Genomic DNA, 22,500 nt, shown 5'->3' with positions numbered 1-22,500 from the left:
ATAAAGAGAAAGAGAGATGGAAAGAGAGAGAGAGATGGAAAGCAGGTGAGAAAAAAATAGAGGTAGAGAAAGACTGACTGTAAGAGAAAGGACAAAAGGAAAAACAAATGGGGAGAGGTGGAAACAGAGGGAAAAAAATGGTGACTGATAAAAAAGAGAAAAGTTGAAAAACTAGGGAGGGAAGGAAAGAGACAGAAACAGCCAGAGAAACAGACAGAGACAGAGAAAGAAGAAAAGAGGGACAGAGAAAGAGAGTGCAAAAAAAAAGAAAGAAAGAACCGGAGGGAAAGAAGCCGCGAGCAATGAGACGGACGGACACAAAAGCACTCCCACGCTTGCATCTCGTCTGACTCGTGTTACAAGGTTGTAGGTTAAAAGCATGGCTATTCGAGTCGCTCTCCCTCGTAAGGTCTGGAGGCTGTTCAGAACAAGCCTCATTAGTCCAATGTTTTTGTGCTAGCCAATGCGGCCACGTTGCTAACTTCTACGAGCTGACAGCATTAAAGCCATGCTACGCTCAGGGCCTTTCTCAAACATAAATTCCCCAACACTGTCTCTTCCACATTATGTTGCTATTCTGCAGTGCTACTTGCTTCGTCTGGCACCAGTGGCATGGTGACCAACTAATTATCGTCTCCCAAATAGGGTAACAAGCACAGAAAATATGTGCTCGGACTGTGAATTTGTGATGCTGCATTGACAAACAGCTACCTGGAAGTACAGTACACTGCAGATATTATACATATATATAATGCTGTAGTTGCACCCTGAAGACAAGTTGAACCTACATGCAGCAAGAACTGCACTGAAGACTGTCTGAACGGATGAATGAGCTACATGGGTTTATCACTTGATGTATTGAGCTGTTTCTATATCTAAGGACACAGACGTTTTGGAGAGTGGGTGCGCACATCCAAAGAAAAGTGTCAAGACAGTGGAAGAAGTGTGGTCTGCACACTTCAATTGCTCCAAAAATATAAACTTTATTACTGTAGCGTTTCACCAAGAGCCAGAGTGTCATGAACTTGTTTATTGTCACAAAGCACACAATGCAGCATGTAATACACAGCGGGCCGTGTCAGGCCCAGAACCGAAAGACAGAACTTTCCCGAACAGTAGCCTATATTCCCCGGGGGTCCCGCCCCCCTCTCACCAGGCTGCCAACCATGAGCGTGCCCAGGGTTATGCATAGCGCGGGCACTCCCTGATTGACAGCCGGTCGCTACATTACTTTAAAAACATAGCAACGTTTCGATCACCCTGGATCTTCGTCAGGCAATCTAAGGACACGGAGACATGAAAACTTTGCTGACAATCTTTCCAGAGAGTTATTAATAATTAACAATTCAGTGGATTGGAAACTGTCTGCTGTGTGCCCATGCATTCCTTTTAAGGTACATAATATCAAAGCTTTAAGTGGTTGAATGATGATTGAAACATTCTTAATTACCTCAACCTTAAATACGACACAAAATAGTTCTAAGAGAAAAAACAGACAGTCCTTGAAATTTACCACGGAAAAAAGTTACCACCAACAACTAACAACTAGAACTAATTCTAAAGTTTCTTCAATAAAGAGCTTGTTTACGCCGACTGACAGCCCAGGGCCAGTGCACATGAAAGCGTTGCTCCTTCTCCCCTGTTGGAGCTCTTGGGGATCCCCATCCTCTCCCACAGCCGCTCGTCTGCAGCCACATAGCAGCCCTAGTGACGTAGCGCTGGGCACTCTGTGCGCCGCAGATAGATTTCCCCGGGGACCACAGCCTCCATGCTGACATTCCCAGCAGAAGTCCTCTACGCGTTCCGGTAATCATTATGATTAAGCGTGCTGGGGGTGGGGTGGGGTGGGATGTGTGTGTGTGTGTGTTTGTGTGTGTGTTTGTGTGTGTGTGATATTATCAACACCAAACCAAAGGCTCACAGCTTCCGATGACTGTAATTCATTCACAGAGGCGTCATCGTGTGAAGGCTTGCGAGACAGTGGGTCCAGATTTCCCGCATGTTGCATTCCAGGAAAAACAAAACAAAACAATACAAACTCACACTCACACACACTCACACACACTCACACACACACACACACACACTCACACACACACACACAGACACAGACACCAGCGAAGGAGGCGCTTGAATGTGACGGAAAGTTCTTTCTTTTTGCTAAGATGCCGCCTCACCACTCCCTTGTCTCCTTGAGCTAATCTTCCACAAGGAAAGAAGAAACGAGGCAGATCAAATACAGCCCCACCAGCACAAATAAGGAGGATGTGGCTACTGCTAAAGGGGTGGAAGAACATTGATTTGGCCAAAGGCAGGCGATGGCTCCATAAAACCCCAGCATGCAAAAAGGCTGAAATGGGTTTTTAAAAATGTATTCATTGATTTCGCACTTCCCAAGGGGCATCTTGCTGATATGTTTTTGCACTACATTGGGAGATTAAAAAGAACATAAACTAATTTTCTCTCTGATTGAATTAATCCCAGCCCCCTTCCCCAACCCCCACACTCACAAAAAGCCTGTGTCAGCTTCTGAGTATTGTTACAAAATAACTAAAAAGTCAAACGAAAAAGAAAAAAAGAACTCATTTCCATCATCTGAAGAACAAACAATGGTATGATGTATGACATTATATTGCTATTCAACTTGTATCGAAAATGCTTACACATCACACTCTTCGAGTCAGAAAACCTATTCACGACAGAATTATAGAGCAAGAAAACAACATTTTCTCTTCCGGTCTCTGCTTACTTTATAATGCATGAGCAAAACCGTTTTGTATTAATGCGCTGCAATAGGGCCGATATCTGTGAAGACTCACCTGATTGATGTGCTTCAGTTTGTCGATGATCTGATTTATGACCGGGTCCGATCCTTTGACTTTGACTTCTGGATTTACCGTCTGAGCCTTAATCCCATTGCCCACCACACGCAGAGTATAGCTGCGGAAATTCACAGGAAAAGAGAGAGAGGGAAGTCAGTAACAGAGGCAAGGGGGGAGAAAAAGAGAAATAAAGAGAGAGAGAGAGAGAGATAGGAGAAGAAAAGAAGAGCAGATGAGTTAAAAAAGCAAGTGGGTGTTTGGATTTGAATTCAATTCAATTCGGGTGCATTGTTTCTGGTCTGCGACGCTACCTCAGATGAACCAGGGGGGAGATTTAGAAGCGTGCCACTGACTCCGACAAGCAACAAGCCTGCGGAGTAAGGCCTGAAGTAGCAGACCCATAACTCAAGCTCGCCTATAAAACAATAGGGCTCCCTAAAGAGTGAGAGATTAGTTTATGGCCAACTGGAGATGGATGTGCACTGCTCTACGATTGAAAAGCTGACATTTGTGGAAAGTGTTATATGATGTTTTAAACCAAATTTTGCATTTTCACACAAATGGCGAACACCTCCCTCCAGAGAAGGCAGGGACATGACAAATTATACGAAAAAATATGCTTTCAATCTCCTGTGTTGTGAATATGGATTGATGTGCTTAGCCCCTAGGAAACTACAGCTTTCACATACAGGATAGTGAATAGAGCAAAATTCAGACTATTCCCATGTTTATTCTATATCTCAACACTAGACATTCTACCTTGTTCCTTGTCATTCAGAACCAGAGGCATGATGTGAGCATGAGTTAGAAAACAAAACTGCCCTGAAGATGTTTATCTTAAAAAGTTTACATTCACAACATGTCATCCTGTTAAAAAGTTTATATTTACAACATGTCACCCTGTTTTTTTCATCCCTCTACATTGTTTCCCAAGTTCTGATCATCCTCGCTGAAAGCTCAGCTTCCCTTCATACCCCAGCAGATGGGATAAACTCTGGCTCGTTGTGCACAGAGGCACAGAGAGAAACGACTCCTACCCCCTGACACCCACACTAGCACCCTACCACCCTCGCGCCCCTGACTACCCGCCCCCCTCAGCCACCGCAGAAAGCTCTCCTCTGAAGGTACCCGAGTACCTGCTTTGATTTCTGCTTAGGGCTTTAAGAGAAGAGTCAGCCAGGAGCTGTCACCTTCAGCACGCCGTCTCTCCGCAGCTTTTCAACCGCACTGCCAACAGCCAGCGCCGGGCGGGGAGAGGGAGAGAGAGAACGAGAGGGAGAGAGAGAACGAGGGAGAGAGAAAATGAGAGGGAGAGAGAGAACGAGGGAGAGAGAAAATGAGAGGGAGAGAGAGAAAGGGAGGGAGAGAGAGGAGGATGGGGAAGGGGGTGTCACTTCAGAGGAATGCAAATGTCCCCCACCATCGATGACTTCTCCTCTGCATCTCTCTCTTCCTCTTGCAGTTGCTCTTTCCTTTCCTCTTTAACTCACTCTTTCATTCCGTGTCACTTGTGTTTCCATATTTCTAATTCTCGCCCTGTATCATTTCCACTTGCTGTCTCTCACTCTCTCTCTCACTCACACTCACACTCTCTCTCTCACACACACACACCCACACACACATACACACACACACACACACTCTATGTCTATGTCTCGCATCCGCTTTATTTCATTGATTCACAGACACAGTTGAAGTGTTGTCTTTGAGACAGAAAACAGAAGGTGTGAATGGCATGATTGGCTGACAGGGCCTGATCCACTCAAGCTGTTGTGATTGTCCTTTCACTGCAAGCAGTGTAAAAGTTACATTTATTAGTCTATCTTTCTTAGATTTCATTCTGTCATATCTGCTTTGTTTTATGTTCATATACCGGTACATTCAGTATGTGAAAGAAAAGAGCAAAGATCCATAGAGGAATAAAAATAACCCGGGTGTTGAAACTACAGTACATATGGGTGAAAACAATTAGTAAATGAGTCTTGCTTTAGTGCACATTTATGCTTGGATGCCCGATAAGTGTGGTCAGCATATCACACTAATCATCTGATCTGGAAGCATGGAGAACGAGTCACTTCCTCCGTGGACAGCTCATTTTTGCTCGGCCGTGGCATGGATTGATTAATGCCCGTATTGGATAAATGATACCTCTGCCATCTGTGCCCATTTCTAACGAGTGTAAATGTGCCAGACCATGACTTAAATGTCCATTAGCCGCTCACACATCCCATTTGTTTTCATCAGAGCTGAAATATTTTGGAGGAGGAGAGGCCAAACTAGCTGAAGAATGCCGTATGTAGGCAGCAGTATACCGAACTCAGGTAGATGAAACTGCACCCATAATTCTTGTGGTGTGATGACACTTGGTGTGCACCCGTTGTTTAAATCGTATTTGAAAAAAAAAAAAACAACAAAAAAAAACGTCCAAGCCTGTTGCTCTTTGAGTCGTATTTCATTCAATAATGGAGCTTTGGCATAGATGCTATTGCTTATATGAAATCCATGCCTGTAGCAGAACATTTAATAGCTCTAGTGCGGTCCAGGAAAGTGCACAAAATGGGACTGGTGTGCATGATTCACAAGTTCTGTATGCACACATGACGCACAGGCACACGCACATGCACACACACACACACACACACACACACACACACACACACACACACAAACACACAGAAACTCATTCAAGCCAGTCCCATATTTCATGGTGCCTATGGGATCCATTGCAGACATTCCACTAATATTTCATAATATGCTTACAGTACAAAGAGTCTCACAGGGTGGGAAGGAGCTGGAGAGCGTAAGCCTGCTCCTTAAAAGGTGTCAGATGATGAAAAACACGGAACATGTGGAAACATTCATCATACTGAAAGTGTGCCATTGTTACATCTCCCCTCATCCTTCCAATCTATTGGAAAAAAGACGAGAGAAATAGATCAGAGATTGCTTCTGTCTTCCATTCAAATGGAACATTCCCCAACACCATGCTCACGCAGAGAGAGAGGCTCTGGTTAGCATTCTGACGGATCACAGCGACAGTTTAAAGATTGGGGTGCATCAATGAGTATGGTCTCTCTCTCTCTCTCTCTCTCTCTCTCTCTCTCTCTCTCTCTCTCTCTCTCTCTCTCTCTCTCTCTCTCTCTCTCTCTCTCTCTCTCTCTCTCTCCGGTCTCTCTCTCTCTCTCCCTCTCTCTCCGGTCTCTCTCTCTCTCTCTCTCTCCCCCCACGATAATCTCATTTCATCTCTATGCAATCTATCTCCTCTACATAGCTGGGTCTTCAGGGCCCTTTGTTGTGAAGTGGAAACGGGGTACAGTAAAACATTTATTTCGCCCACGCAGAGATAGTGCATGGGGGGTGATGGGAATTGCAACGGAACGCGCGCGCTCAGCATGAGTGATTCTCGGCAGCCGAGAGGCGGAAGGAGCGGAGAGGAGACGGCGAGGTCCAGGCGTTAGAGAGGCTCCGCCAGATGCCTCTCCGAGAAGCATCCTCTTTTGTCAGCTAGATGGGAAGTCATCCACCGACAGGCCCGACAGCTCGACCAAACGCTTCTGCATAAAAAAAGATTACCGACAGGACACCGATGTGATGCACATGCAATCCCAAAACAGCAAAGGAAGACAGGTGGATGATAAGAGAGAAGGAGAGAGAACCAGAAAGCAAGTGAGCATTAAAAAAAGAGAGGAACAGACAATACTGGGACAGGCCTCATCGTTTGAGTCTATTTTGGGTTAGATTGCAGGGATAATTGTATCCATTGAAAATGTTTGCTGGTGTGGCAAATCTCATGGATCCGCAGGATGTCGAGCGGTGTTTCACTCCCAGGGGGTGGTCTGCAGCGACAACAATGTGAGAGATCACTCATTTTGGCTCCCCCGCAATTAGGTGAGTCAGGACTCGAGACGCGCTGATAATGCAGCAGCAGCCCACACACCTTACGGCCAAGCGACAGGGCTCGCAGCCAGGGCTGCTGGACTCGCCCGGGATGCAGGAGTCCGCATTGCAAATCTGAACCCTCCGAGAAAACAGGCTCGGGCTTCAAGGTGCGGGGAAATCTGATGAGATCCGTCATGCACAGCTTCCCATTTTTCCATCAGTTTAATACAAGGATTCACATTGCATGTGTCCTTGGCCCAGTGGTCCCCAAACGACGGCCCGCGGGCCGGATACGGCCCGCCACCTCATTTTGGGTGGCCCCCCAAAACATGTCCGTGGTATATAGCAACCGGCCCGCACGGGAGTACGACATCGTCAAACTTTAACCTCTGCAATTTCCCCCATTCATTCTCTATGGCGAGTCTTAACAGTACACATATAATACTCTTTTTGTCCACTGGTGGTTATTTTGGCGCTGATTCGCGTTTGCCATCAAAAACGGAATGAAATGTAGGCCTACCTGGAAACAATGTAAGAGGCCTATGCTGACTGCATCAGTGCTCAAAGTATTGTAAAAGTTTATCAATTAATTGTTAATAACTAACTAACTTCTATTCAAGTCATATTTCTGGGACTTTCTGGGATAATTATTTCTATTTTGTATTCACTCGTTCAAATGTTCATAGGCCTACAAAGAGGTCACAAGTTCAGGTGAGTGAAAGTTAGAATGGTGGTCATTTCAGACCACTTCAGCGCTTCATAACATTCTCATAGTTTGAGAAATTTACATTTTCAGAGTTCAGAGTTCACACATTTTTAATAAAATATACTTTTGGGAATGCAAAAGTCTTTTTATTAGTATTATTTAATTTGAGTTACGTTTTACACTGATATGGCATGATGGCAATATAAACACAGCTAACAATGGTATTAAACTGCAATAGCCTATAGATTAAATGTAATGGAATATTCGACTAAGGTAGACTGCTGTTGTTCACAGCACTAAGCTATTTATGGTTACTGATATACTCCGAGTCTCTGGCCCTCTCTTAGAGCCAGGCATAGTAAGCTGGCCCTCGGAAGAAAAAGTTTGGGGACCACTGCCTTGGCCGATTAAAAAGTCTACCAAGAATATAAAAGGTATGGATATGATTTTCCAGTAGTTGTATGATGGACATAGTTCACTGAACATCAGTATCACATTAGAGACATTTAATGAGACCAACATTATATAATCCTAAGGAATCCTGTCAACTGATAGGAGGTTTCTTTTGAGCTTGGCATACTCTGACCCTCACAGTTCCAGATCACATGGTGCTGCAGACAGGCAGAGATGAATACAAAGAAAACAATCAGGGAACAAGAAAACAACAAGCACAAGTAAATTAATGAATTAATTCATCAAAAGTAAAGTTTAGTAAAATAATAAATTGGTTAATGATGGGCCAAAAGTGCTTGGAAAAATCAATGTGTTCGCATACGTCATTGCCTAACAACTGAAAAGCCGCATGAGGTCACAAAAAAACAGCAACAAACAGAAGACCGAAGACAAAAGAGAAGAAAAACGACAAAAACGTGGGCGATAGATAGATCATTTTCACCTATTCTGTGATGCTGGAATAATTCAAAACAAAACGAAGCAAATCACTCCAGCAGCTGTTTGTCCCATTAGGCGCATCCGTAATGACCTCAGCAGGCACGGCAACAACGCACCCCAGGGGCCAAGACGGCGGCGGCGGCAAAATGAGGCGGCATTATGCCTGGCAAATGCAACAGGATGGGGATGTTAATTAGGGGAAACGACGCGCCGTGATTGAACGCAATCTCCATGAAAGGTGACGAGGTAAATTGAAAATTGAATAACGGAGACAATGGCGGATGTTTCTGACGCGCCGCCCATTCAGCAAACACCGGAGGCAAGGACCAGGCCTACGAGGGAGAAGAGAGGAAGCGACAGCAGCTATCCAAACACCCGGCATCTGATTGAAGGAAAACACTCCACTCAAATATTTAATAATCATTACAGATCACGGCTCAAAAATACGCATACCACCCCCAACACTGCACCACGTTTAGCGCCTCCATTCATTTGATGAATGCTGACACACACACACACACACACACACGCAGACACACACACACACAGGCAGACACACACACACAGCTTGCATATGTTGCAGAAATTAATATTCCCTACCAAGGATTGTACGACAAACAGAGTGAGGAGTGAGACACACATTGTGGCCCCCCCGGTGCTACATTTAGCTGGTGTAATCAGTGGGAGCCCGTGAGCCAGAACTTTGTATTGATGTGTGCCAGACAAGGACTGCAGCATTAGCCAACGGGGTCTGCAAATTAATTGGAGCTGGCAAAGCGTTTTGAGTTATACGGTGTTATGACAAGAGCCCCAGAGGGGTGATTGAGTCGAGGGTGGAGACGGGCATGGATGGCGCGGTCGCAGGGACGATGCGGGGAAGACAGGCAACTGGTAAAACGCCCCGAGAATTTCAAGTGTGGCCTCGGCCTGTTGTGCGCACTGCTCTGATTTGTCGGCGAGCGTTCTGACAGATTTCACTTTTGACAGATAGTCTCTCATTGTGCATCTAGGAATGCATTCTATTTCACAAATGCTCAAGTCACGGGATGAAGACTCAATGCAAGCTGCCACAATTCACTTTTGTGAATTGCACATAATGCCGTGACATTTCAAACTGAAAAGGTACAATGCAGTAAGTATTGCAATTTTCCTGGCCTATTCAATATATAAAAACAGCCCACACCAGAACCACATCTCTGTTTAGATCCGAGTTGAAAGTGTCTTTAAACACAATAATACACCATTGTAAACCTCAAGCAGTGAAAGGGAAGTCACAGAGTTTAGTTCTTTTCACTTGAGCTCAGAGAATGATATAGAATGTCTCCAAACAGACATTTATTTTTTCATTATCTTAGTAATGATTTTCTGTCTAGGCAGCTATTCTCAAAAGGGTTACAGGCCTTATTGTTCCGAAATACCATTTTGCAAATAATGTCTGTTCCAAACAGTTTAATCAGAAATGTATTTTTTTTTCTCTGTAATAACTGAACATGCTTGCAGGATACAAAGTTAGACTCTCCTCAGGAAATAAAGTGAGGCATTACACTGACTACTGACCATTCTCATGACACATCTGACATGCAGTTATATACTGTGAATATTACATAGCCGTATGTGATTGAAATCCTTAATGGTTGTTTTAATGAACGTCTTACAAACTGTCTGTCAGAATTAGACAGTTAGTACATTGATCATGTATTTTCTTTGATGGAGCTAGTTGCAATGTAGCATTTACAGTTATAGCATTGACAACTGCTTCAAACATGTTTTGTTTAGATTGCTGCTTCTAGCCAAACAGTTGGCCTTTCTATCTAATTATCATATGGCTATAAAGTAGACAACACCTCAGGCATTCAAATGAATGGGCTGCTAAAGTTGATCATGAAATAGTGCCTGACATCATTTATGAGATAAGCCTACCTTGATGCAGTGTGGTGTGGTGTACAGGGAGTACTGAACTTTGCTTACTGAAGTAAGTGGGAATCTTGTGAGATAGTTGCAATGGTAGCAGGTTTCCCATTTCCCAGACTCAAACAGTAGATTAATTCATTCTGCAAAAGGGGTCGAACAGCAACAACCAAATTTGAACTGCATCTGATGCAGCAGCCTTCTAAGAGGATACTTTACTGCAGTTGGAACCGTCCTACTGAGACCCTACCGCAGTGAGGACTGCAGTACCGTGGTGTCACCAAATCCATTCCCACATATAAGCTAGTGGTGCAGTGCAATTTCAGCAAGAAAGCTCTGGTAATTTCTTATTTCTACCTCAATGGAAGATAAATCTCCCATAAAGCAGGAAGGGGTATGTGTTGACTGGTTGTGAGATAAGGGCTGTTGCTGTGCTGGTTGGAGGAGATGACTGCAATCCAAGTACACAGAAGAGAGAGGGAGAGAGCTTATCGCTCTCCACCTCCTAGATCGGCACTTGTCTCTGCATCCACACACTTCAGCCTGGCTCCACCAGACAGGCTGTGTGCGGACCTTCAGGGGAGCCAACAAACACGAAGTCGCACTCAAGCCTGCGAGGCAAAGTAAACCTCATAGCAGTATTGGTCAATTTTACAAAATGCCACTTAAAACAAACAAACAAAAAAAAAAAAACAGGCAAGCCAGCAGTGAAATTCTCTGACCCAGAAAAATAAATATGCTTCATTAATTAGATATGCAGACAGAGTCAGACGGACTCAGGCTAAACAAACTCAAACAGTGCCACCCTGGAATTTGGCGTTTTGCTGCTCTCATTATGTACTCTTCCTATGAATGCCATTATTCATCATTAGCTCACAACAACATGTTCCACTGATATATTATACATTTGAACATTTTTAGCAGGAGTTTAAACTTTTTTTTCAAGACTTTCCTCTTTAAACCGGCAAAAATATGAGAGCCCCAATTTTAAGATGTAAGAGAAGAGATTTTTACGGTCGGATATTGGATAGTTGCATTTTTAATGGAGGAATCCATTAATTCGCACACCATGTAGCCTCTCGCTGTTTTCACATAGAATCACTTTAGCCAGCCCACGCTCATACCAGTGTTTCTCTCTCACGAGCCTCCGACAGACATGTTTTATGTGTCTGCTTTTAGGGAAGCAGCGGCTCCTCAGAAACAGACGCCTCCCATCGGCGTAATTCAGAGATATAAAGGGACCACTCGCCGCGGCATCTACTGGGACACACACACACACACACACGAGAACACGCCTGATATGTTCCCCAGCATTCCTTGGACCTCCTCTCTGCTTTCCCCACCGGACGAAGGGTTTGCCATTTGCAGACGATGTCAGGGAAAAAAAAAAAACATTAAATGCAAAGGGCTGGACCCTCCAGAAATTTCTTCTGAACAAGTTTAAGTGTTTAAGTTTAAATAATAGGAGTAGAGTATTTGTCAGAGCAGCAGCGAAAAGCCTCTGACATCAGTGGGAGTGAGAGGGAGGGTTAATAAAAGTAGAATATTGGTATTAGAGAGGTATCCTGCTGTGTCCTTTACAAAACCATTAAATGGCCGATAGCCCTGGTGCTAAGGGCGAAAGAGATACCCTGCGTATAACATGAAGCGACCTTAGTGACCAACAATCAGAAAGGAAAGCGTGCCTTTCTTAGCAGAGAATCTCTTGTGTTTAGAAATATCATAAACTCAAGGGAAATTCAGCAGGTTCAATGAGCAGCACTATCATAAAGGCATATACAATACATATGGGTCCACTCACGAGCCCACAGAACTGTCCCCCAGTGTCCTTCCTCGTCTGCAGTAGCCCAGCACTGCTCTTCGTACCTTTTTTTCCTCTAATGTCCAGATCATACATCTTGTCTCGCCTGACGTATTTGCAACTGTATTGATTCCAAGTCAATTTTATAGCTCAGTGGAGCTGCAGCTTTCCCGGGCCCGATCTGCTGTCCCTATCTGTATTTATGTTTCCGCATGGCATCTCAACGGAGTCATTTTCATGTGGACAATCATGGAAGACTGATTTCGGGGACTGGGGCCGTTACCAGGGAAACAAACTCACACAAGGGCTCTTCATTAGAGAGAGAGGAAGAGAGAGAGAGAGTGAGAGAGAGAGAGAGAGAGAGAAAGGTAACTCCCTCTCCTGCATTTTGACAGGTGTGTTGCGGATGCAGGATGGACGTGCATGTAGGCTGTTCAGGCTTCCCTACACCACTTATTTATGCATGGGATTTTGGGGATGCAGTAATACTTATTAAAATGTGTGGCTTTTGGGATTTGTGCTGTTTAATTATATATTTCTTTTTTTGCAGCTTCATTCCATGTAATTACTTTGCACCAGGAACGTCTAAGAAAGTATAAAAGTGACAGGGGGTGACTCACTAGATAATACATTGTAAATATCAAGTTCTGCAGAGAACACGGAAATGTACCTTCATTTTCAAGCCTGCGCTGTTACTAAAACAGAGACAATATTTGGTAACACTTTATAATAACTACACACAATTCATCATTTATTAAGCCTTTGTTACTTATTAGTTAATGGTTTGTTCATCATTAGTATATACATACATAATTTATCATCAGTAAAGCATGGTAACACTTTATTTTAATGTGTCGCTGTTACAGTGTACCTACCTAATTAGGTACAGTGGTACAACCTGTGTAACAACATGTACTATCAGGTACTATCATTGTACTTGCATTATGTATTTGTGGGTACCTACATATAGTTGTTACACTGTAATACTGAGTGCTTTTACAAAACTTTGCCAATTTGTCTAAATTTTCATCAGAGACAAAGAGCTGACCTGAGACCTGCTGGATGGGGTAAATCTGGTCATGATAGATATACTGTACAAACCATTCTTAGCTCCAACCTGTGCTGCTACAACCTTGTTACTCTTTGATACAGTGGAATAAAGTGTACCAGTTAATTACTTACATGTACATATGACATGTATGTTGTGTTGAGTCTTTGATATCTTGGAACAGGTCTACTAATTCACTACATAGTACATATATCAACTGTGTTGGTACACATTTATTACTATTTTGATACAGTGGAATAAACCCAATAAAATAAAGTGTACCAGTTAAGTACTTACAATTACATATTATATACATCCTGTCAATGATGTCATGCATCCTGTAATTGATGTGTTGAAACGTGTCTGCTGTTACACCACACAGTACATGTGAATTAGTAGACCTGTTCCAAGACATCGAAGACATAACATACATGTAATATGTACATGTAAGTAATTAACTGGTACACTTAATAGATTTATTCCACTGTATCAAAGAGTAACAAGGTTGTAGCAGCACAGCTGTTACATGTACACTGAAGACAATGAGGCCTTGACTGGAGCTAAGAATGATTTGTATATCAAATCTATCATGACCAGATTTACCCCATCCAGCAGGTCTCAGGTCAGCTCTTTGCCTCTGATGAAAATTTAGACAAATTGGCAAAGTTTTGTAAAAGCACTCAGTATTACAATGTAACAACTATATGTAGGTACCCACAAATACATAATGCAAGTACAATGATAGTACCTGATAGTACATGTTGTTACACAGGTTGTACCACTGTACCTAATTAGGTAGGTACACTGTAACAGCGACACATTAAAATAAAGTGTTACCGTAAAGCATTTGTTCACACAATTATAAATGGTTTGTTCATAGTAAATACGTCTATCCAAAAAATATGTTTGTAAGTACATGATTTAAACTTAATAAGTAATGAAACAACCACTTATAATGAAATAATTTTCTTATTATAAACCAGTTGCAAACTATTATAAAATGCTTTGTTCATCATTTGTAAAGCATTGTTCCTATGTTAATTCTCATAAATAAAGTTTTTGTAAACACAGTTATAAATGGTTTGTTCATAAATTTTGCAATAATATTTTGATGATGAAGTAATATTTCCATTATTTAACAGTTGTTACATACACATGCACTAAAGATTAGTTATGGTGAGGATACATATTTTATAAACCACTTCCTAATACTATAATTCGCTTCGCTGCGCGGCGGTCATAATAAGTAACAAAGGCTTAATAAATGATGAATTGTGTGTAGTTATTATAAAGTGTTACCCAATATTTTACCACACCTTCAAACTAAGCCTACTATGCTTTCCTATGCAGCTTTGCCGTGACGTGCAGGGGTTTCTTATCCATAATCCTCACAGATGGCTTGTCTCATCTCCTTTACCACTGTGTCTGACATGACTTGCAAGGTGCAGTGTCATGATTTAAAGGGCTTTGATATTTATCAGTCATCCGAGAGGACCCACATGCCTAGACTTGACCCCATCAGCCTGCTGAAGCAGAACTACAAAGACTGTCTACTCAGTGGCTGGACACCAAACCTGAACAGCGGAGAAACCATGATTCACTCCAGTGGTCCAGTGGTTCTCATGCTCCCTCTCCCCACCCTTCCATTGGACCTCACTGCTATTCTGCCTATTCTCGGCTTCTTTACATGATCTATCTAATTACCTAATTGCTCATTTCTTTGTGTGTGTGTGTGTGTGTGTGTGTGTGTGTGTGTGTGTGATGTGAGATGTGCAATATCGGTTACAGACAAAAAATAAAAGAATAACGCATTTAGACACATTAAGAGTTTTTCTTGGAACTGTTGTCTTTCCCTTTCCAACCCAATGAGGCCCATTTGATGGACACTACCCAGTGTGGCCCCACTTAATCAGGTAGCAGTAATCAACACATGGGCGACGTGTTATTCGGCAGGACGCTTATCTGTGAGTGATCCCATGGATAAGTGTCACACTCTCACTGCCCTGGTAACCCAGTCATCACGGCAGTATTCTTGCTTGCTGATAAAAGCTAATTAACAGTGCTCTGACCCCTACAAAAAGGCCATACGATAAATCCAAAACGTGTGTGACACAACAGTTGACATGGAATTATTTATCTGTGTGCTGATTAATTTGTTTTATTTTTTTTCTTTCCCAGCAGACATCATTTGGCATAAGGAGAAACTAAAGCTTCGGCTGTTCCACCCGAGGTTATGTTTTATTTTGTGCTCCCCAGTATCTCATTAGCGCAGCTGCGTTTGTGAAGTAGGCTTTGTACCCGGTAAACAAACTCTAATTAAAGGTTCAAATGAGAAGAACTTGAGGAGGCTATACAACGCAGACAAAGAGTCTGTGAAAGAGAGAGAGAGAGAGAGAGAGAGAGAGAGAGAGAGAGGAGGGGGAAGTGAAAATGTAAAAAGCAACAAAACAAATCTCCTGATTAACACGTTAACCTTCCCTCTATTATACCCTGGAAGCAAATCGTGTTCATTTTTTTTTTCCCAGAGTCAAGCGATGGTCTTCTGGGGTGAGTTGTTTGACTTCAGAAAAAAAAAAGTTCACAGTGTTTTCACTGGGGGATCCAGGGTGCATGACCAAGAGGTCAGTATGATGCTGGCTATCGCTAATCCCTGACTGGTCGGCCAAGTTCATGACTGGTTCATTAACATGTGTCGAGGATGAGATGAGGCCGTAGGCTCAGCCTCGTTTTGTCTTCATCAAAGCAAACTAAGCCAATGTGGATGGCCCAAATTAAAACAACACATGTCAGAGTCTGTGCCCAATTATTTTTCTCTGCCCTTTGCTTTGGTATCTCAGCACTGTCAAGTCTCTTCATGTCTGTATACTGAGCAATTTAAATTCCTGGATGGAGAGTTGAAGAAAACAAACGGCATAAATGGCTTGGCAGTATTTTCTTATCTACTTCAAAGACGGGCAAAGGAAGCCAAAGAGAATAGGAGGAGGAAATAAGGAGGGAGAGGAAATAAAAAATGCCACGGGGTGATTTGGGAAAAATCGATCTCGCCATCAGATTTTGTTTTTAAGAGGTTAAGGTCATCTGATAGTAATCTCCCCTGTCGCCTCCACAGCAACAACTGTGGTCGTTCGTCCTTATACTTGGCATACTGCAAAGAAGCTGCATTCTCAAGATAGCAGCCGGTATCCGAAAGCTTCATTTCAGTAACAGCTGGAATGAATAATTAACTGCTAGAGTCATCCTTATTCTCCTGCTGTTGCTACAACTACAAAATTGGAATGTTTGGATTTATCTACAAAAAAAAAAAAAAGTGTGACCTCTGAGGTCAGATTTTCCCCTCCAAGGGTAAAGCGAGCAGTGCTTCCAATGCTAAAAACATATGTTGGTAACAGAAGGTGTATAGTTAAGTGCTGATGAGAGGGTTGCCCTTTTTTGCATCACCATGCATTATGATCTTGCCCAGTGCACCGTCACTGGGGGGGAACTGATACCATTAGCACTCTTATGTGATCTACAAAAACAACAACAGAAAAATGTAATTTTCCACTGGGGTGACTCAAGAAAGCCCTTCACCTAATGAGTCACTGTGCTGCTCTTGCCCCACTCTGGCTTGGATCCAAAGTTCTCAGGGGACCATGTCAAAGTCTTGCCTTTGATGGGGCAAAGTTTGTGTTTTGTTAGCATTTGTGCAGGGGCAGATGGTCCACTAGTTCTGTCCATGCACGTCATTGTAGCAATTAGCTGAAGGTGACATATGACGTTATTGGAAAACAGGTGCACTGTGGGACCGAGGCTGTTGTTTTTCCTGCCCAGTGGTCGGCACGGGGGTCCGTGTCCTGAATGGCCGCATTATGCTCCCTACGTGTTTAAGTAAACAAAAGGTTCGAGGGGAGCCTATCAGCCTTGACCAGGCGAGCAGAAATGCATGTTTGTGCTCACGGCCTCGCCGAACTTCGCTCGTTTATCTTGGCTGTCAGGTAAAAGGGCAAACTCAGAAAAGGTGAAACTTCTCCTTCTTCTTCTTCCTCCTCTTTTTTTTTTTTTTTTTTAATAAGCCTGCTTGGTTGTCATAGAAACTGCACACAACACAAGCAAAAGGAGAGGGGGCATTACACCGGCTCTCACCACGCCCTGGCTGGGGTATGCCACTGGCATATATTTACAACTGCAAATGCACATCCACAAAATGTTTGTGCTGAGGCAATGTTTATACGCCGGCAAGGCATCTGGTGCTAAAATAAACAAAATAAAATAGCTAACATTCGGGAGTAAATAAATGAGTGTGAGGAAAGCTGATGGCTTTTATCAGGGAGAAAGAGAGTACTATAAACTTTTTAGGTAAATGGAAAGAATTGTATATGGCACTTATTCCGGTTTATTATTGAAGCTGTAACAGGGCCAGCTACCCAATACTTTGCACTTCGCCTTGCCAAGGCAACTGCCACTGCTGACACTTTGGCAATGGGCTCGGCATAATTACAGGTCAGAGCTCAATAGAAGGTAATCAACATGAAGAAAACTTGTTGAATAAAGCTTTGTCTATGACCATATGAATTTGGACCATGAGTTTCAAACCGTGTTGCAAAAACAAATCATCACGAGTGTGGAAATTGTGTTCTCAAACTCCCAGTGCCAGTCACATCACCACATGTCAACACTCTCCACTTAGGCGCCCAGGAAGGGAAATTCCAAGTTGGATTTGGATTTTTTGGATCTCGTAATTGTTTAATTGTAGTTATTATGTGGAGGGTCATTTCTCCTGGTATCCAACGTGATAAGTTGATTGCTGAGAGGATATCATTAAGTCCCCAGCCCATGCAATAGAGTAAGACCTGTGGTTACATGGTTTGAATCCATAATAAGTTTTCCTTCCAAACAAACACCAATGTTTATGAAGTTTACCCACACAAGCCAGCAAACAGCAAACTGTAAAATGAGTCAGTTTAAACATAATTTGTGTCTTGAAACATGTCAAAACTGATCTCTCAAGGGGCATGGAAATTTGGTAAAAGCATATTTATCCAACGATGGCTTATAAACAATTTAATTAACGCACATTTCACATTCAGCTCCAGAGTATACACCTCACTTTGAGGGGGAGAATAAGCTGCATGTTTGGCACTACGGAAGGATCGGAAAACTCCTTGTGTATTTTGATCTCACCGGGCCTCTTTCAGACTACTGCCCCAAAGAGTGAGGGTGTGTGTGACAGAGAGGTCACCGCAAACAATAGCGCTTTGATTCGATGCAGGCTACTGTCAGTGGGTCAAGCAAGCTCAATCCAGATGTTTGGGACAGAATTCTCAACACTGGAACAAGGTGAGGGGAGTCAAGGAGATGGAGCGAGAGGAAATTTGTGTGTGTGTGTGTGTGTGTGTGTGTGTGTGTGTGGGGGGGGGGGGGGGTGTTCAGAATCTCATCTTCTTCAAGGTTAAATACCTACAGACTTAAGATGTTTTTAAGCCTGTTGCTGTGTGTCTGCTGGCCTCTGTATGTGGGTGGAGACCATATGTTATATTTGTCCTCGTGTATACGTGTCACCTCACTTCTAGATCTCTCACTGTGTTTATGTGCATCGATTGCATTTACTAATGATTTGTAGGTGTTTGCCTCTATGCAAGACTTCATTTAATTCTATATTGGGAATTGAGAATGTTCTTTTCAATTCTCTCTTAGATGAATTATATATATATACATGAACATGAACAAAAACATGTGTATGTGTGTTTGTGTTTGTGTAACTATAAAGTTATAAGTGTACAAAACGTGTACTTTGTGTGTGTGTGTGTGTGTGTGTGTGTGTGTGTGTGTGTGTGTGTGTGCGCGCGCACGTTTGTGTGCATGTAGCCTCTGGCCGTCTGTCTGTGTCTGGATTGTGTGTATGTGTGTGTGTGTACTTGGACATTTGTGCTTGTAGCTTCTGGCCGTCTGTATCTCCATGTCCACCCACGCATCTACCCCCCAGCCCTCACCCCAAGGCAGCCGGATGGCTTGAGTAAGAGAGCGCACCGCGCCTCAGCTTGACCTAATCTCCCTTCCTTCTCCTCGCTGGTGGATTGATCGCGCCCCTCCTCCCCCTCCCTCCCCCTCCCTCCCCCTCCTCCCTGATCACCTGTGGCACTGCGGGGAGGCCGCCCCTGTCATCACAGCCTCTGAGCTCAGATAAATCACAGCCACACACACACACACACACACACACACACACACAGGTGCTGCCTCTGGCGCCTGTTTTGCAGCCTCATCCCCTCAACAACAACAGACGCCATTCATCCAAAAGCCCATGTGGGCTTCCTTTTGCCACAAGGATGAATTAGCCCAGGTTAATGGCTATTCACAGAAGACCACAGGAAGGGTCCGCTCTCATTCAGACCCAGGTATCACACACAACAGGCTTTGCCATGGCATATTTCCTGCACACCCGCCAGGGCAAAAGGTTACCTATTGCAATATGGATGACTAGCTAGCCAAAGTACTAAGTCAAGACAAAGTACTCAGGGAGTGGGGGGTCTGGGAGATTGATTGAATGTCTATGAAAATCTTACAACAACTGTATTTCCTTTGAAACAGCTTTAAATGTTTGAGGGGGCATTGGCCACAACACAAGACCTCCAGTGCCGTTTCACCTGTTTTGACCAATCCTCTACGACGATAACTCTAGTTGCCAGTTCATAACACAAGAGTTACTTCAAGCTGCAAGTCATACGGAAATGCATCATGTTGCCTGAGCTATCAAAGCACCATTTATCATTACACTGATAGCCGAGAGCCAAGGGGATCAACGGGAAGAATGAAATCATGACAGAGGCATTCCTCTTGGCAAGAGAGAGGCCAGACATGTTGGGGTGATTACTGGACATCTTCCACACACACACACACACACACACACACACACACACACACACACACAGATCTTGCCAACAATGGTACTTTAAAGGCTAAGGAGACACGGCCATCAAACTGTTCTCAACATACATCTACAGATTGCCAATCTAATCGCAGATATGACATGCAGAACGGACATTTATGAAGACATAAACAATTTAACAGAGAGCTTTATGGCTTTCTGCATAAATATTTCCCTCTCTCATTCACACTAAATACACCAAATATATATCACTCAGGGGCAAGGATTTAATAGAAATGTGGCCTGACAGAAAGCAGGCAATTAAATGGATATAGCTCCCTCAACAGGTCGCAAAGGCACACTGCATCCTCCTCCAGAGCTATTGTCCAAACCCTCACACTCATTCCACTGTTAAATACCACAGATGACTGAGAGCATACTGATACCTCCTCTTCCACATAGCCCATAGCTAATAGCCATCCTAGCCATTTTATCTAGGGAGTAAGTACAGCGCATGGCGACAATAGAGATCATTGTACACACACACACACACCATACACACACACACACCTATTACAATGTGACTGCAAGATGGACGCCATCATTGTACACACACAAACACACACACACACACACACACACACCATACACACAAACACACCATGCACACACACACACCTATTACAATGTGTCTGTAAGATGAACGCCGTGTGATGTTAAGAAGGTGAAAAAGCAAGTGGCTGCTGCTGGATTAAATTCAGCTACTTAAAGGTCCTTTTAGTGCTTTTTAAGGAAGACTGATGGCACCGGAGGAGATATTCAGCTCACAGTCCTCCAACTATGGATTTCCATTAAGAAGTGTTTAATGATGGCCTCTCCACAGTCAGACCAGTGCAAACAGACAGGGGATGAGCCAGAGATGACCACTATCTGACCCATTACTGACAAAACCAGTTTAAATACACAGACACACAGACACACACACACACACACACACACACACACACACACACACACACTTACTTATAGTGTACTGTATGTAGTATGTTTTCCTGTGAAAACATAATTGCTTGTTGAGATACATTGGTGATGGAACTTTAATGGTATTGTTTAACTACTTTATCTGTCAGCACGCTGTCTTGCTTCTTCTCTGCACTAGACATTCATGACAAGTGGAGATATGAAGCCCATCCCCCCCCCCCCCCCCCCCCCCCACACACACACACACACTCCAATCAAGCACATTCAACCTGACAGGAGTAGCATATGTTTCCAGAAGCTCTGACAGACTAAAGTGTGAAGACATTTTTAACCATCCCCTCCCCATCCATCCAATCCTGGCTGAAACCCCTCACAGAAGCACAGCAGAAAACTACAGAGCGAGGCCTGGGAATTGAGAGGCCTGGGAAGTGATCGGGGTTGACTCATGCTCAGAGCGACAAAATTTGATGCATCTGGAGCACATTTTAGCTGGGTCAATTTTAAACCACTGACTTGACATTCCATTAGATGCTTGCTCTATTTATTTCTCCACTTTAATTATATAATTATTTACTTATCAGCCAAGGCCCGCTGATAAGATGTGGCGTCGTCGGCAGGACAGCAGGCATTATTCGGGAGCACTGTCTGAAGTAAATGAATGGATGAAACGCTTTATGGTGCTCTCTGGAGTGGCAATATTACTCATTATTATTCATCCTTCTCCATAGAAATGTGGCTAATTAAAAAGACAGACACTTAATATGAGAGAAAAGAAGGGGTGGGAGAGAGATGAGCGTATCTAAGAATATCAGAGATAGGAGTGTGTGCCTATATGTGTGTGTGTGTACAGGGTGTGTGTGTGTGTGTGAGAGAGAGAGAGAGAGAGAGAGAGAGAGAGAGAGAGAGAGAGAGAGAGAGAGAGAGACCGACAAAGTCAATGTGTGAATGTGTGGGTGTGAAGGCGTGTGGCAGAGGCAGGCTGTTTCAGATGTGTGTGTGTGTGTGTGTGTGTGTGTATGTGTGTGTGTGTGTGTGTGTGTGTGTGTGTGTGTGTGTGTGTGTGTGTGTTTGTGTGTGTGTGTGTGTGGGGGGGGGGGTGTCTGGTGAGGAAAAGGACGAAGACAAATGAGCACGATAATGCCACACAAGGTGAGGATAGCCGACTGACGGCTGTTTGGATCGGGCTCGTCTCCTGGCAGGCCAGATTAATTTTGTGACACTGTCACCGTCCCCTCAGACGTCTGGAAGATGATTCGGTTATGGAGGAGCCCTGGTTAACGTGGCTGTGAAATCAAAGGCCTTGTTGACAGAAAGGAAGGGGGAAAGCAGAGGAAAGAAATTGAAATTATTCTATTTTGTGGAAGGGTGGGTAGGGGCTGGGTGGGGGGGCTATTAAAGTAAGTGCTGTTTTTCAGTTAAGCAGGCACTGACTTCCCCTGTGAGTCACGGTTTGCATAATGAATCTGAGCAGGCACGGAGGGTCAGAGCAGTTATTACCCAGACATATGAGACATGTTCTACAAATGTCTGATGACCCATTTTTTTGTTTTTTTCTATTTTTTTTTTTGTTTCTTTGTTTCCCTGCATGAGTAAACAAACAGCAGAGGTGGATTTGGGAGACAT

At 43.5% G+C, this 22,500-nt stretch overlaps 1 protein-coding gene across 1 annotated transcript in view; it reads right to left on the bottom strand.

The window, feature by feature from the left end:
- Positions 1 to 22,500, bottom strand: part of LOC121699031 (glypican-5-like) — an 81,703-nt gene that overhangs the window by 51,751 nt on the left and 7,452 nt on the right. Inside the window, exon 4 of the mRNA XM_042081629.1 lies at positions 2,820 to 2,940. Within this exon, the coding sequence (XP_041937563.1) occupies positions 2,820 to 2,940 (121 nt within the window). The remainder of the gene's footprint in view (positions 1 to 2,819; positions 2,941 to 22,500) is intronic.

Source organism: Alosa sapidissima, chromosome 23 (genome assembly GCF_018492685.1).
Source record: "Alosa sapidissima isolate fAloSap1 chromosome 23, fAloSap1.pri, whole genome shotgun sequence".
Lineage (NCBI taxonomy): Eukaryota > Metazoa > Chordata > Actinopteri > Clupeiformes > Clupeidae > Alosa > Alosa sapidissima.
Note: the sequence above shows the minus strand (reverse complement) of the source record. Positions and strands in the feature narration are given on the sequence as shown.